This window comes from Melanotaenia boesemani, chromosome 3, assembly GCF_017639745.1.
Source record: "Melanotaenia boesemani isolate fMelBoe1 chromosome 3, fMelBoe1.pri, whole genome shotgun sequence".
NCBI lineage: Eukaryota > Metazoa > Chordata > Actinopteri > Atheriniformes > Melanotaeniidae > Melanotaenia > Melanotaenia boesemani.
In genome coordinates this window covers 29,732,857-29,748,500 of record NC_055684.1, presented here as the reverse complement: position 1 = coordinate 29,748,500, position 15,644 = coordinate 29,732,857, and the positions used below count along the sequence as shown (strand labels likewise).

Below are 15,644 nucleotides of genomic sequence, written 5' to 3'. Positions count from 1 at the left end.
GGAGCCTCATGTTTTTTCTTCTGAGCATCTGGGCTAAACCATGTGAAAACAAGGAAGGGTTACTTTGTCATTAATGCGTACGCTGTTATCTGTAGCGAAGCTTTATAATAATAAACATAAAAATTTGTCGTTTTCTTAGATAGTGTTTAAAAGTACTATCAGTACTTTACTAGCATACACTCAAAACTCAAACTAACAGAATAAATTGTACTTTAGTACCTCCCCCCTCGTTGTTGATAAGTGGTCTAATCAGGAAGCTTCTTCCACTGTTTGGGAAAATACCATAAACAAACTGGCTTTTCAGTCCTCTCAAGCGAGTATTTTGAGTTTCATTTTCTTTTCTTTTCTCTTGTTGCGTTTGTGGAAAACAAATTTAGTACAGTCGTTTTCGACGGCGGCGTTTTTTGCTTTGTTTGAACACAGGGACCACAGTTAGTGTGTGTGTGTGCGCGTGTGTGTGTCCGGCGAAGAACATTTAGCTTTGACAGAACCTGCAGTTTTGCACTGACTGCAGCTGCAACGAGAGACCATGTCTGATTTCATTCTGCTGCTTCTGATAATTGTCCTCCTGGTGTGTCTGGCTGTGACAGTGGGGGGCTTGCTGGCGTACTCGGGGCTCCTGTCAGACGTGGTCATTAAGACCGGGCCACCTCCTATCAGAAATGTTACCATTGCATATAAGTTCAAGGAGGGCTCATACAAGGACTGCGGTTCAGTCTACACAGAAAGCTGCAGCATCGGGCCAAAGCTGAGCTCCATCGGCATTTTCTACGATGACCCCAAGCAGGTGAGACGCCCAGATTGGAGCACCTGCTACAGTCCTGTATAACCTGTACATGACCTGATGAGATAACCACAAAACCTAAAGCACTTTGTTCCCTGATAAAATGTTACAGTTGGTGGTTGTTTGACCTGGACACAAGTCTGAAGTTAAACATTAGGTTTGTAAACCTTAAGTGTAAAATAACTTTACCTCTATATCAATTACCCAGCAACTTGTGACTGTCCTCGTATGCATGACAGTAGGTTATTTATTTGTTTATTTATTTTGATTTTGATTTATCAACTGGAAATGAGCAAATACACTTACCTTTTGCATGTAGGGGTCTAAACTCCAGCTCTGGAGTGCAATTGTCCTACAGGTTTTACATATTGCCCTGCATCAACCCACTTGACTCAAATTAAATGGCCATTGTGCAGAACTTGACAACAAGCTGTTGGATCCGTTTAATTTGAGTCAGGTGGGTTGAAGCAGGGAAGCATTTAAAACCTGCAGGACAGTAGCCCTCGAGAAGTGGAGTTTGAGATCCCTGCTAAAATTTAGTGTTTGAAATGTTCTCAATTACTCATTTTGCTCATATTGTGTTTAAATAAATAAATAAATAAATGTTGTAAAGCATATTTTCACGTTTGAGAAGCTGAAACATAGAAATCTAACGTCCATTGTTATAGTAGCGCTTTTGGTTTTTAGAGAAAATTGAGGATATTTCTGTTTACCACTTCTCAAATCATAAAATTCAGTTAAAAATGACACTACAAAGTTTTATGTATTTTGGTGCTTGAAACTTTTCAACTTTCTGAAATGTGTTGTGAATATGCAAATATGGAGTTTTACTTATAGATTGTGTATAACCTGCTGCAATTTGGATATTTTCTTTGAACTAACCAGATAGAAAACCTGTAAACTGACCAGTGCATGAAACACGAAGGAAGTGTTTTTTTTCTGCCTGTGGTGTTAAAAAATTGAAGTTAACAGAAATTACAAAACAGTTCTCAGAATTATGCCCATCAGATAATGATTTGTACTACTAAACATCTGTGTACATGCTGAATTACACTAAACTGCAATATCTATCTGTCTATCTGTTTGTATGTATGTATATGTATAGTAGTTCAGTGTTATTCAGCATGTATAGCTCAAGGGGTTAATGTGTAAGCTGTCATTTTAAGGAACTGAGCCTGAATGATGAAACCAGTCAGCTGCTTATTTGCCACGTTGCAGTGTTGATATTCTTTCCGCTGCAATCTGTGGCTCCAGGCGGCTTCGGCATTTACCTCAGAGACTGTAAAAAGACTCCACACAAAAGAAGCAAACACACCCTGCCCACATGTGTCTCAGGAAGCCTGAAAATGTACTGCCTTTCAATTATTTAGATTTACAGCTACAATTTAGTTGTAAAGAGTAACAACATTTTTTGTTTTTTAATCCCAAATTAATTTGTTGTAGAAATGGGTCATTTAACAGCTGAGCTCTGTGGTTGTTTGCTATCTTTATTCCATTTACCACTGTTCGTCACGAGTTGTGTTTTAGGAAAAACAAGCAATGACTGCACAATGGCTGCTTGTCTAATGAGAATGTGAGTCCCAAGCTTATACAGGTAGAGTGCCCACATAAACAATGTGCAGTATGGCCAAACTTCATAGTTGCTGATTATTGCAGCCATTGGACAGTTTATTCCAAGATTAAAAGAGAAAACGTGGACAAAGCTCATTCACTCTTCATGTCAATTCTGCTGAGATTAAAGTGCAAAATGTTCTTTTAGCTGAGAGCTACACCGTGTTGAAGACAATATGGCAAAATATGGAGATATTTAGCACCTCAGTCAGAAGCTTAGCCCGTTTGGTGGAAAAGTGACACACTCAGTGTCCGATTTGCAGCATTTATTCACTCTCAGCCACTGAGTCAAACCATATTTTATTTGTAATCTTCAAAGACTAGGACACATTGACTGTGTTTGTATTTCTGTTTACACCCACCAATTGTCTGTCCTGTCTTTAAGCCGAGGCTTTTAGTAGAAGCTCTGTCTGTGTGTCATGCCAGTGGAAAATTGTGGCAAGAAAAGCTTGTTGAGGAGCTTTTAAAAGTTTTCTGCTTGTGCGGGAGTTTCCAGAGAGTTGGTGTTACAAAGAACTAAGTTGCTGTTTGCATATCAGGACTCTGACATGATCTGAGAAAGTCTCTGTAAAGACAAATAAGCAGTCCCAGGGCTAAAATAAAACTGATAATGGTTAAGGTTTAGAAAACCAAACTGAAAATGCTCAGTCACCTTTGCACTGAAACCTTTGTTCCCTAACATGAAGCTGAAGGGCCCATTAGCATTTTAGCAAAACAGGTTCAGACAAGCCTTGGGGTGTTAATAGCTATATATAAAGAATTTTTACTGAAAAATAATTCTTGGTTTTTGTTATTCACCCTCCAACTATAATGCACTAATTCCCATTGAGAGGTTTAACCTCTTCCTGACGAGGCCAGTTTTTTTTCTGCCTCCTGTCTGAAATAAATTAAGTATATCTTCACAACTGCAAGGGGTGTGTATATAATCTTGGTCTAATAAGAAAGCTGAGACAAGTGCGATTACTATAGACATGTCAGAATCAAGATCTGTGTTAATTTTAGCCTAAGCAAAGTAGAAAATTTTAATGGCATCCCCTATAAGAAAACCACATTACTTTAAGATAATAGCCCAATTCATCAGGAATTAGTAGGACAGTCTTGTCTGATGAGTAGCTGTACAAAAATAAAAGCTTCAAAAAGGAACCTGAGTAGTTTTATAATGTTAAATATCTCAGGAAACCATAAGCTGATGTGATCGTTGACACCTGAAGAGTCAGGAGAATCACGTTAGAAACACCACTAGGATCCAGAAAGAAGTGGAACACAAGATGGTATATCATAAGAAGAGTCAGTACAATGCTGTAAAACCTTATTCTTCTTCATGTAAACGTACCAAGACCTTCACGACTCATTTCAAACAAAAGGCACAGTCACAGGACAATAACTGAGTTTTCTTTTTTAGGTGGAATAAAACACAAACTAGCTAAAGTAATACATGCTTTTAGGGCTGGGCAATATATCGAGATTTTCAAATATATCGAGACTTTATCAGACGCGATATAGAATGAGGGAATATCGTTTATATCGAGATAGCTTGTTTTGAATTAAAAGCATCTCTTCTTTTGAATTTTGCACAGTTGTATTGTTGTTATGGTCATTGAAAATATTTTTCTTTCATTTTGTTTTAGGAGCATTTAATTTAATATAAAGCCACTTTAATTTCAGTCAACTGTTTTAATGCACATGTGCTGCTGATCCTTAATAAAAGTGTATTTAGCACTGAAGGCTGTAAATTAGAACTGCCTCATTGGTTACTTGACAAAAAAAAAAAAAAAAAAAAAAAAAAAAAAAATATATATATATATATATATATATATATATATATATATATATTTAGATATATGGTATATCGTGATTCAGGTAAAAAATATTGAGATATAAAATTTGGTTTGTATTGCCCAGCCCTACATGCTTAATGACTTAGTGCTTTTTGTTTGCTACTCTTTGGCTGCCAGCTTGCAGAGGTGATGAGACAGATATCTTTGTAATCAGCAGTCTCTCTACTTTCATATGACACTGTGTGGTTTGCTGGAAGTGGAGAAAATAACAGAAGCATTAAAGTGGACGGTACCGTTCTCAGTTGTTTTGTTACATTCTCATATAATTGCGTGGAGTTTGATTTGTGTTTTGTTTTGGTAGTAAAGTCTTTTTTTTTTTCTTTTTTTTTAAACTTATTTTGGGGAATCTCCATGGGATGTTGCATCTGGTTTAAGGAAAGCTCTGCATCTCGTATAAACAGTCAGCTGTGGTTTCCATTCTCCTGTCATGTTCTTAAATCATCAAAAGTGTTGAATAATGGATGAGAATGAGCAAAAGCGCCTGTGAAGACAGGATAAAAAGGAATCTCAGATATATAAATGTAAAATGAGGAAACTGGCTGTTAGATTTGCTCATATAACACATACAGCAGTCATCCACTGGTACTGGCAATACGCCTTTTGCAGGAATCACCATCTTGAGATGATTTTTACACATTTTAGTATGATAGGATGACACTATCAAAACATATTTCTTTGTTAAATCAATCATAAATGTTTTTTGTGCAACACTGAGCACTGATCCTACACTTCAGGGATCAGTATTGTCCTTTCCGTTTGTCCTGAACACTGAGCAGTTATCAATTTTGGACACTAGATGGCACTATTGACATTACGCTTAAGATTATGTGGAAAGCAGGAGCATCCTTCAAATCATATATCTTTATACTTAATTTATTATAATTGCATAAGTAGTGTGACTCAGTCAACAGTGAGTTTTATCTTACTGAAATAAAATTGAATTTCATACTTGAATAAGTAGCTGGTCACTGTGGCCCTTCTTCAGGGCTTTCATTTCTGCTACTTCATACAGCTACTTTCAACAATTCATTTGCATTCACCAGGCGTTCAGGTTGTAATATGGTATCTGTCTAATGACTGGTGAAAGCTAGCAGGAGTCTGTTCTGAGGATGGAGATTCAAAACTAACATCACTCACTAATCAAAGAGTGTTCTACCAGTACATTAGCGGAACCTGCTTTACTGTATATGTGGTTCTTTAGGCAGGTACGGTCTGCTTTGAGTGTTTAAGGGCTCAGAATTGGTTTAGGAACTGGTTCTCATCACAAAGATGTAATGAACTATATGATGTGGCAGTTTAGCTGACGTGTGAGTCACGTAGACTGTGACACTCTAATCTCACATAAACGTCCAAGGCTGATTTGAATTGGGCTCTAATGGAGCTTCCAGTATTGTGTAACTCTCAGAATGGATAAAGTACAAGCAGAATCACTGGATTATGCTGGTGTAGCCCTGTGTTGTGTTGTAGAATGGAAAGGAGTGAAAAGTCCACAAGCAGCCTGCCTGCTTGCATCTCCAGACAGAACCTCCAGAGCTAAATTTATTAAGAAGAGTGGGAAGCAGAGAACACTCAGAGGCTAGTTTGTGTGCCATGAGGAAAATGCCAGTAAACTGAGAGTAAGAAACTCAGCTACATGTAATTTAATTATCTCAGTGGGATTAGTAGATAGTAAAACTGAATAGATACACAATTTCCAAAACTATAATGCTTTCTATCTGTCTATTTGATGATCAAATCTGGATCTACAGAGCAGATGCAGATGCTTCTAACATTCATAACGTTGTGTTTATATCGCGGCTAAATAAGAGAGGCTACTTGGTTCATCCTCAGATCTACTGAATTCCCACTTTGTTTCAGCTTTTGAAGCAAACCCACTTGCATCTCCCCAGTGGAAAGAAGTAGAAAATGAAATGTCATATGCAGACATATAAGGGAGTGGCAGTGAGAGATGAGGCAAGGTGTCGAGCTGCCTTGGAAGAGGGGTATAAATTGGTAGGAGTCTGACTCACCTTGAGAGCCTCGCATTGCTCCAGTTCATCAATCGGAATTTCAGATCAGAGCACTGCACATCGCTACACTCCCAGTAAAATTTATTAGCATTTTACTGCCGCTTGTCTGTCTGTTGACAGCAGCAACATGAAAGGGAGGCTTCTGGTAAGAGGTTGCTGCTTTTAAAAGTGGATTTAAAATGAGAAATAAATACACTGATACTCTGAAGTCTGGTCCCACTGGTCTCCAAGTCAATATTATGCAAGATTGTGGACATGCCAGCTCTCCCTGTAGTAAAGCACCCTATTAATGTTTATAGTCATACATACTTTGAGTGACAAGTTGCAAAATGAGAAGGCAGCAGTCCAGACAGAGCCTGTTAAATGGAGGAATCATTTCCTCACACTGGAATACAGCACAGATGCCGTTTTCTCTTAAACGAGTTGGGAGAAAAACAAAGACATTTTAAAGCTATGTGTTACCATGACTCAGGGAAACAAGGCGGTGAAGAAAGTCTTTAAGTCTTGTGTACCATCAATCTTTTGTCATGTACTGGCTTGTAAGCCTGTGATGCACAGCTCAATGAATTTCACAGTAGAATATTTATCGCAAGAGCAAACAGGTTGAAAATGACAAAAGAGGTGAGTTGTAGACAAGAAGAATAGCCTGTAGAAAGCAAGGAGGAATTCATTCATTCTTCCTGTTGGAGAAGATTAACTCCCTGTCCTCTGACATCTGGCTGGAGGAGTGTTGCACAATGTCCAGTTGGCTAAGAAGTGGTAAACCAGCACTACAAGCATGGCAAAGAAAAACTGTGTCCTGCCTCCAGCAGACTGCTTATCCTCACTAGTAATTATACATGCCAGAACTCCCTGGATGCCACGTGTAATTACCAGCGAAGTCTTAGCACAGCCTAAAGGGACAGAGCTGCAGTCGGTGTAAACGAGACTGAAAAATACACTTCCACTGGCTCCTGACTTCAGGGGCCTTTTATGGTCTGCATGTCATCACATGACTGGGGATGTAATCTGATTAGGGGCCATTGATGTTTAGTTAGAATAACTGTTAATTGGATTTTCACAGTCATTAGAGGCAGTTATGTTTTCATTGGCCTAATACTAAGTGAGTCAGCATGATATTTGATTTTGCTTTTGTCCCTAAACTTTTTCAGATAAACTTGATTATTTGCAAATTGCATTTGTATAGCTTACTTGTCTCAGTGTAACCCCTGCAATGAGACAGTTTAGCTGCAAACAGCCAGTTCAACGTAAATTGTAGTCCCAGTGCTTTGTCTCATTGCAGTTCCACTTGCCATGGATGAATGGACAGATGGATGAACGGATGCAGAGGAGGGAGCCTCCCATCAACCAGTTATCTCTCTGAAACATTGAAGCAAAAGGCAGCTCCTGTTCTGCTTATCCTGTAATCTGCTGTTCTTATTGCTCCTCATGTGTCTGGTCCTTTGCTTGTTGGAGAAGTGCACTAAACACCTTCTGCCTCACTACAACAACTAAGCACTTGTTGAAGTGAGAGAGCTCCGCAGCAACAGAAGTTGTGTGTATTATTTAAGCAGCACATTTATAGTTTCCATTTGTCTACCGATGAAAGATGATATTTGACTGTTATCTTCCCAAATTTGGTCTATTCTTTATAAATACTGCATTTGTTGCTTGTCATGCTTCACTACAGATGCTGATGTGAAGACAGCAAATATGTTTAGAAAGGCTTCAGATTTGCTTTTTTCCTCTCCTGCAGTGCAATCACTGCCTCTTAAACTCAGTTCTGTCATAGACACTTTGCCAACCAGAGCATGATGGCTGTAACTTGTCATGTCTAGTTCTTACTCCTGTCAAAAAGTACATGGAACATAACTTCTTAGCATTATTATGGATAACAGATTAACTTGAAACAAACATATTGACAAAGCAAAAATAAGAGGAGTGATCACAACAATTAGAAGAACAACATTTCTACCAACAAAAGCAATGAAAGAAATAATCAAATCACTAATATTGTCAAACCTGGATTACTGCTTAGTAATCTGGTCTAACACATCAACCCGAGTACTTAAGAAACTTCAAATGCAACAAAAATGAGCAGCACATGTACTACTCAGATGTAATAACAGGACCAATGTTAATACACAAAAATCTAAATTCATTATTAGATAAAAATGCTATACTAGCTACTCAACAATATCTCTGTAACAAAGACACCTCTACTACTTCACAAAAACCTACATTTCAGTATAAATATGCATGGATACGCCACTAGACATGCAACTGAAAATAACTTTATGAAAAGCCATGACAAATTGTATCAAAAGGGCAGTTTCTAATTGAGGCATGTATGAGTGGAATCACTTACCAAATAAATATAAAAAATAATAAAAAACAACATAATTAAGTTTAAAATAACATTACAACCGCATCTATTAAAGCATAAAATCGAATTATTAAATGTGTAAATACATGTAAGAGTATGAGGATATGTATATGGATGTGTGTATCCATACACATATCCAACATCACTTATATCTGTCTGCATGAGTTTAGACATGGACTTACATATATGTATGTATATGTGTACATACAGTAGACATCAATATATATCATGGCGTTTGTATACATTGTGGTGATATGGGTGTGTCTGTATGTATGTATGTATGAATGTATGCATATATGCAACAGCTAATGGAAATCCAAATAAAAATAAAACAAACTCCTAACAGTTTTTATAACAATGTTGAAAATCAATAACACTATGTAGTTTTTGAATTACACTTGTAGGATGAATGACAAATAAGAGAAATGTATTTGCATCATAAACCTCTTGGATACTATTAAGTTTTCAACTTTTTTAATGTTATCAGACTCTTTATAAATAAGATGTTTACATTTATCTCTCGTACATCCTTCTGATGTCAGTTTTCCTTATTATGCCTCATGTAAGGCAGAAAGTATGTATTTCTGCTGTAAAGTTGACCATTTTAACACAAGTGTTTGCAGCAATTTCCACTGCTTTGGAGCCAGTCTTAAGTGGGTGTTGCAGCTTCAGCTTTTGTTGGCTTCAGGTTGGCTTAATGTTTACCTTTTGAGGTTGCTGCTTTATGTAGTCACATTTGCTGTTGGGCATCCTTATCAATGTGGTTGAAGTTGTTTTGAATAGTTGATGGTTCATTCTATAATGACTGACAAATGAATCTAGAGAGAGTATAAAAGCAGAAAATTGAAGTGAATACTTATTGAAAACCTCTTCTTGGTCGCTCTGTTGTTCAGACCAGCCTGAAACTTTCAGCCATGAAGACACAGGGGTAGGTTTTGGAAAAGTCTGTGAAAGTCCTGGAGTGCCCCAGTGGCTGCCTGGATCTGAACTCAGCATATCGTCTCTCGAGAGACCTGAAAATGGCTGTGCTCTGATGCTTCCCATCCAACCAGCTTTAGTTCAAACATTTCTGCCAAGAATAATGAGTGAAAATATGTGTCAAGCTTGTGAATCATTTCCAAGAAGACTTGAGGCTGTAATTGCTGCCAAAGGTGCTTCACTTAAGTACTAAATGAAGGGTGTGGATGCATGTATAAATGGGATGTTTTATGTAAGTATTGTCTAGATTTGAGTAAAAAATAATTGAAGCCTTATAGCCTCATGGCTGTGCTGCCTTTTATACTGTTTATATGGTTCATTTGAGGAGAGTTAATGACTTCTGCTCTGTCAGTGTAGCCCCACAATTTGTTCACAGGTTTCTGGCCAGTTTTGTTTTAATGAGTGTGGTGATGGTCTATGGTTAGACAAGGTAGGCTTATTAAGATTCTTCCTTTATCCTGCAGTGGGGCGCAGTATGCCCCCACTGGCTTGATTGCCCTTGTCCTCTCTAACCTAGCAGCATAGTGACAATGACCATTGGTAAATGGCTTTGCTCTCCTGAAAAATGAGTCCCAAGTGTTAATGGTCAGGAAGAAAGACATGCTGGGCCAAGAGCAGAAAAAGATGAAGAGAATAAATCCTCATTATATGTCTGCTAATAAAAAATACTTCTATTAGTTGTACTGTTTTATTGCTGTTGAGTCCCCATCCAACAGAAACTTGCTACCTGAAGGAAAGAATTTCTTTTTGAAATGAGTTTTTCTCCCTACAGATTCTTGGAGACTTGGCTTAAGGGAATCAGAAAGAGTTGGAAATGGTACCATTTGTTCAGGAATTGTTAAACTTAAAATCCCTGAGCCACAGACTCTCCTAAAGTTTGTTAATTTATGTTCACAGTCTGGGTGGAAAAACTTACCTGTGCAGCATTTTGTCTGATCACCTTTTTATTGGACTGTAGCCCACATTCACTGTGGCATCATTCTCTTAAGCTCATACAATGTCTCAATATTCATGTCAGTCTAGAGTTGTGTTTTTTTTTTTTTTTTTTTTTTTTTTTTCCCCTCCTCCAAGATCTTTTACTGATGTGAGGAGAGTTGGACTGCTGTGTGAAGTCTTCCCCAAAACATCCCAAAGATTCTCAGTAGGATTGTCTCTTACTCTATTCTGGCCTTGGTCTCAGAGGTGCTGATTCTCATCCCAGCCACTTCTCACTCGACTGCAAATGGAAAATTGAAGTCAAGAGAACTACATCATCTGCAAAAAGCAGAGACCCAATCCTAAGGCCACCAAACCGAGCCCATCAACACCTCGGCTGTGCCTAGAAATTCTGCCCGTAAAAGTTATAAACAGAATTTGTGACAAAGGGCAGCCTTGGTGGAGTCCAACCCTCAATGAAAACAAATTCTATTTACTGCCAGCAATGCGCACCAATCTCTGACACTGGTCGTACATTGTAACCTAGATCTAACCAACTTAATTAACCTCATGAAGAGTGGAACAATTCATCTTCTGCCCTCCTTACCTTTATGCACTCATTATTCTGGCAATGTCATCTTTCTTACCAAAATGTACCTGAGACATATTTGCATGGAAGCAGAAATGGGCTTATAACTGTGTCGACATACATGTCAAGGCTTAAAATGCCATCCTTTACTTTGATGGTCACATTGTTAAAAGAATGTGTTTTAGCCCTAACATGATTATTTTCTAACCCTAACCAAGAAGTTTTGATGTATAATCTTAACCAAGCGACATTACTGCCTTAAGTTAACCAGGAAATGACTAAATGTTGTCATAATGTGTTGTGTTTCCTTGGAACCATAGCAACTGGAAAATCAGTGCCCATAAAGGTGATGGTTGTATTGCAAGAATCTATTTTTACCAAAACTATAATTGTTTTCAAACTTCACCAAATTAATGTTTTTGTGCAACTAGTAAGTAATAAAAGGGTTTTGGTAAAATGTTGTTGTGTTAATGACAGGAACGCATGTCGGTCTGAATTTTATCCACTCAAAGGCCCATTGTTAAAAGTACTGTGCTTTACTGTGTCATCCATCATTCTTCCTTCCTTTTTATACATACTTTGTGGCTTGGTAAATAATAGACTTAACAATGATGTCTACAATGTGGAAATGCTTTTGAGTCAAATTTCCCTCATACTGGTTGTTGGAGCACTTCTTTACTGAATGCCATTATGAGTAATGTCAGTATGAGCAAATGACATAGTTGTTTCAGTTGGAAGTCATTTTTCTATGGAACAGGGTAAACTTGTTGCTATGGAAAAGGATAAATCTGGACTCATCAGACCACATGACCTTTTTTCTTTTCATTCCTCATTCCCCTTATGTTAAGCACCTCGCTTTTCACCTGGGCCAATCAAAGCCATAGTCGACTTTCCTCAGCTACCTGTGAAAAATGGAATCATGCTGGCTTTTGAAACAGTGTTGACAGCATCTAAGAATTTCTGCCTTTTTGTGGTGTTAGAATTTCAGACACGAACAAAACAACTGTGGTGGAAAAGACCAGACAAGTCAAGTACACAGAGTGGTGTTCCTCCCTTTCCTAATTGCCTGTAGTCTCTGGGGTGTGTTATCTGGAGGGAAACAGTGATGAGATGCAGTCAGGGCGGCTGTTTGTACTTGCCACTGTGTGGGATGTGAATGATGGCTAGAGGCCTGAATGATATCATTAGTGGACTACTGGTTTGGCTAACACACTCTATCAGAGTGGAGAGCATGAGATACAGTGAGAGATAAGATAGTGAAGCAAGCTGTGGGTGGACAGTTATGGCCTCTGCGTTTGAATGCTTATTGTTGTGTCTTATCATAGACCACCAGTGTTGACAGGGAGTAGCTATGTGCAGAAGTGTTGCTGACAGACCGTACATTTCATGCATCCATACAGGAGAAAGAAAGATGCAGAACAATCCATGCAAACTAAATCTTTGTGAATGACAGCAAACAAAAAAGATAAAAAAAAAAATCATAAATTATTAATGAAGTCAATGAAGTTCAGTATTGATAAATATGGTCAACTAAGGAGATATTTTATCACTCTAGAGATGTGAGGCAGCTCATTTTTGACCAAATATTTCCCAAAACTAAACAGTCACCAGAACTACGCTCTAACAAACCCAGAAACGTGATAATTGGTTAAAAGGCAGCATACCATTCTTGCACTGAAGGATAAGAATTTACAAAACACCACTTATAAAAGGTCATAACTTCTGTTTTAAATATCAGTTTCATCCATACAAGCTGGCCCTAACGATGGCTTTGTATTTGCTTTCATATTCATATTGATTCCAAAAGAATGTTTCGTGACACCCTGTTTACAATTTTGAATCATGTACAATGTTTTTAAATGGCATTAAAAAAGAAAACAAAGAGGAAACAATTACACATGGCATGCTTTACTAAGCTGCAGAATAGATTTGTTCGTTGTCTCATTGTGCCAATAATTTACTCTGACATTGCTAGCACAGCTGTTGCAAATGTCTTTGTTTGCAGTGACTCATTGCTTCATTCCAAATAGATGTAGTATATCTCAAGCTGTCTGGAATGAGTAATTCTCTGTCAAATGCACGTAATCTTTGCTCTCCGACTCACTGTAAAACACGGCGTCAGGTGACAGTAAAGATTATCTGCTCATGCTGAAAAGGCCCTGTCAGTCATTATCATTACCCACATAACGCAGACATTAAGAGGCACAGAGGGTTGGGGTCTTGGGGCAAACAGATTTTTCATGGCCCACAATGCTAAATAATGGCTCAAGAGCTGCTGTATGAGGAAAGTAGGACAGAAGGAACAGTGTATTGTAGTAGCAAGACAGTGCAGTCAAAAAATAGCCCTAAATGTGAGAAATGAGATGGAAAAGAAGAGGACGATGTGGCGTTGGATGTGATAATTATGCAGGATGTGAAAGGGACATGAAGATGAGTGTGGCTGGATCCCATCTGTGCCCCCTTAGTGCCAGCCTTTCACAGGCAACCACTGTCACAGAGCAGAAACCAGCAGCAGGTCTTTAAACCATTCAGATGTAAGGGGCGTTTTAAAAACCTGCTTGAAAATAGTCTTCTAAAAACCTGAAGAATTTCTAAAAAAATATTTTACTGTTCACTAAATCTTCAATTTAGAAAAAGTTAGATTTCAACCTAATGTTGGATATAGATATGGGATTAGGTGGTTAGACTTTTAGATTTGACTACTGATTTAGCACTTATCTATATCAAAGCCAAAAGGTAAGGAATTGTTAGTTGGGCATCTTGACATAAGGTGAGCGTCATATCAGGCTTGAAATGTACCAATCAAACAAGTATTGCTCGAGAACTGAAGATCTGAAAACGAAATGCTTGTTGCATCTGGTCTTAATGGATTTAGATTTACTACAAATCACTTCTGCTTGAACCATTGTGACTTAAACAGTAAGGTGTTTCTTACAATTTAATCAGTTTTTAGTGGTTTACCAAAATGTAATCAGTTAACCGTAGTATATTGAATTTGAGCTCCAAGTGCAGGAAATTTTACATTCAAACTGATCTTACAGATCATTCATAGAAACTGCTTCACTGTTTTTCAACAGTTTCTGTTGAAATTAAATGTTTAACAAAAATTAATGTACGTGATTAGGTGTGATTTCACTGGTTCTGAAGTCTTTTGTATCATTCTTCTGCATGACAACTGCACTTTAGGTCTCCCAGCAAGACATATCTAAATTAATGTAATCTAAGTCCTAATTGATTTTGCACTTTTGGCTTTCTGAAAGCTCAGAAACATACACTCAGACATCTAAAATTATATGGCAAGATCTAGAAAGTGGTGGGCAGTAATACAAAGTGTACTGACAAAAGTGACTCCTTAACAACAGCTCCCACTCTCCATCTGTGGCTGTCAGACAGAAACTGTCCTCGAACAGACGCCGGCTGGAGAATCTCTGTCAGATCCTTTTTTCTGACTGACAGCTACCTTAGCAATTCCGCCTCCACATCTGTATGCAGATGTGGGAACATTATAAGACATAAAGGTGGCAGCATGGCCTTTAAGTGAATGACATCAGTTTTCCATGTCAGCTCATGTCTGTGCTCTTTAAAAGTCATTAAGCAACACTAACAAGGCTTCCCAGTCCCAGGGGTGCTGTCTGGTAGCTTAACCTATAATATTACAATATTGTTGTTTAAATAAAAGATTAATTTTATTGAAGTAGCTGAACTTAACACTTTTCTCATTTCCCTAATTTTAGTGGAGTAGACCAAGTCCCACTTTTTAAATGTAAAAGGCAAACAAGTTTATTTGTATAGCACATTTCACAATGCTTTACATAAAATATGAAAAGCATTACAGATGATACAGAGAAAGCATTAAAGAGTAGTTAAAGGCAGCAACAAAAAGCAAAAATCACAGTAAATTGTAAAAAAAAAAAAAAATCATAAATGAAAATGATTAAAGCAAGATAAAAATCACAATGCAGCTTTTGTTCACAGGTGCATGAGCAAAGAAATGTTTTTAACCTGGATTTACAAGTGTCCTACGTTTGGTGAACGTTTAATCTCCTCTGGCAGTTAAAAAAAAAAAAAAATCTGAGTTCTGAAGTATAAATCAGTTTTTAATATTTAAGATAATGTTTCCGTGTTAGTGTTAAGAATAAGAAATCATTTCTGGTACATTTATCAACCTTGGTGCTTAGCACAGGCACAATTTAAACTGCCACATACAGTATGAGCCCTGGCTGTTGGACATCTGGAGTAAGATGTTCACCACAGCTGGCAGCCTTCTACCCAGTGACACTAGAGACTATGTGAAGGTGGAACGTCTTCACATGTTTAAATCAAATGGCTTCTATTTTTACTCCTACACATGTGTAGTTTTCTGCTGGTGCAGCATCAACCATTCAAGTAACATACAGATTACACTGTCTTAGTCTCACTTTCTGTTGACTTCTTTATTCTCTGTGAAGACCTTTTGTTAATCAGTATAATAACAGGTCTTTACAGATCTTGAATATTGGATGAACAAGGATAGATGGATAAAAGCCTGTATTTAAATTTTTTTTCCAAGGTTTTG

At 37.7% G+C, this 15,644-nt stretch overlaps 1 protein-coding gene across 1 annotated transcript in view; it reads left to right on the top strand.

The window, feature by feature from the left end:
• Positions 1 to 258: 258 nt before the first annotated feature.
• Positions 259 to 15,644, top strand: part of tex264a (testis expressed 264, ER-phagy receptor a) — a 92,997-nt gene continuing 77,611 nt past the window's right edge. Inside the window, exon 1 of the mRNA XM_041980119.1 lies at positions 259 to 787. Coding sequence (XP_041836053.1) covers positions 530 to 787 — 258 coding nt within the window. The 5' untranslated portion in view covers positions 259 to 529. The remainder of the gene's footprint in view (positions 788 to 15,644) is intronic.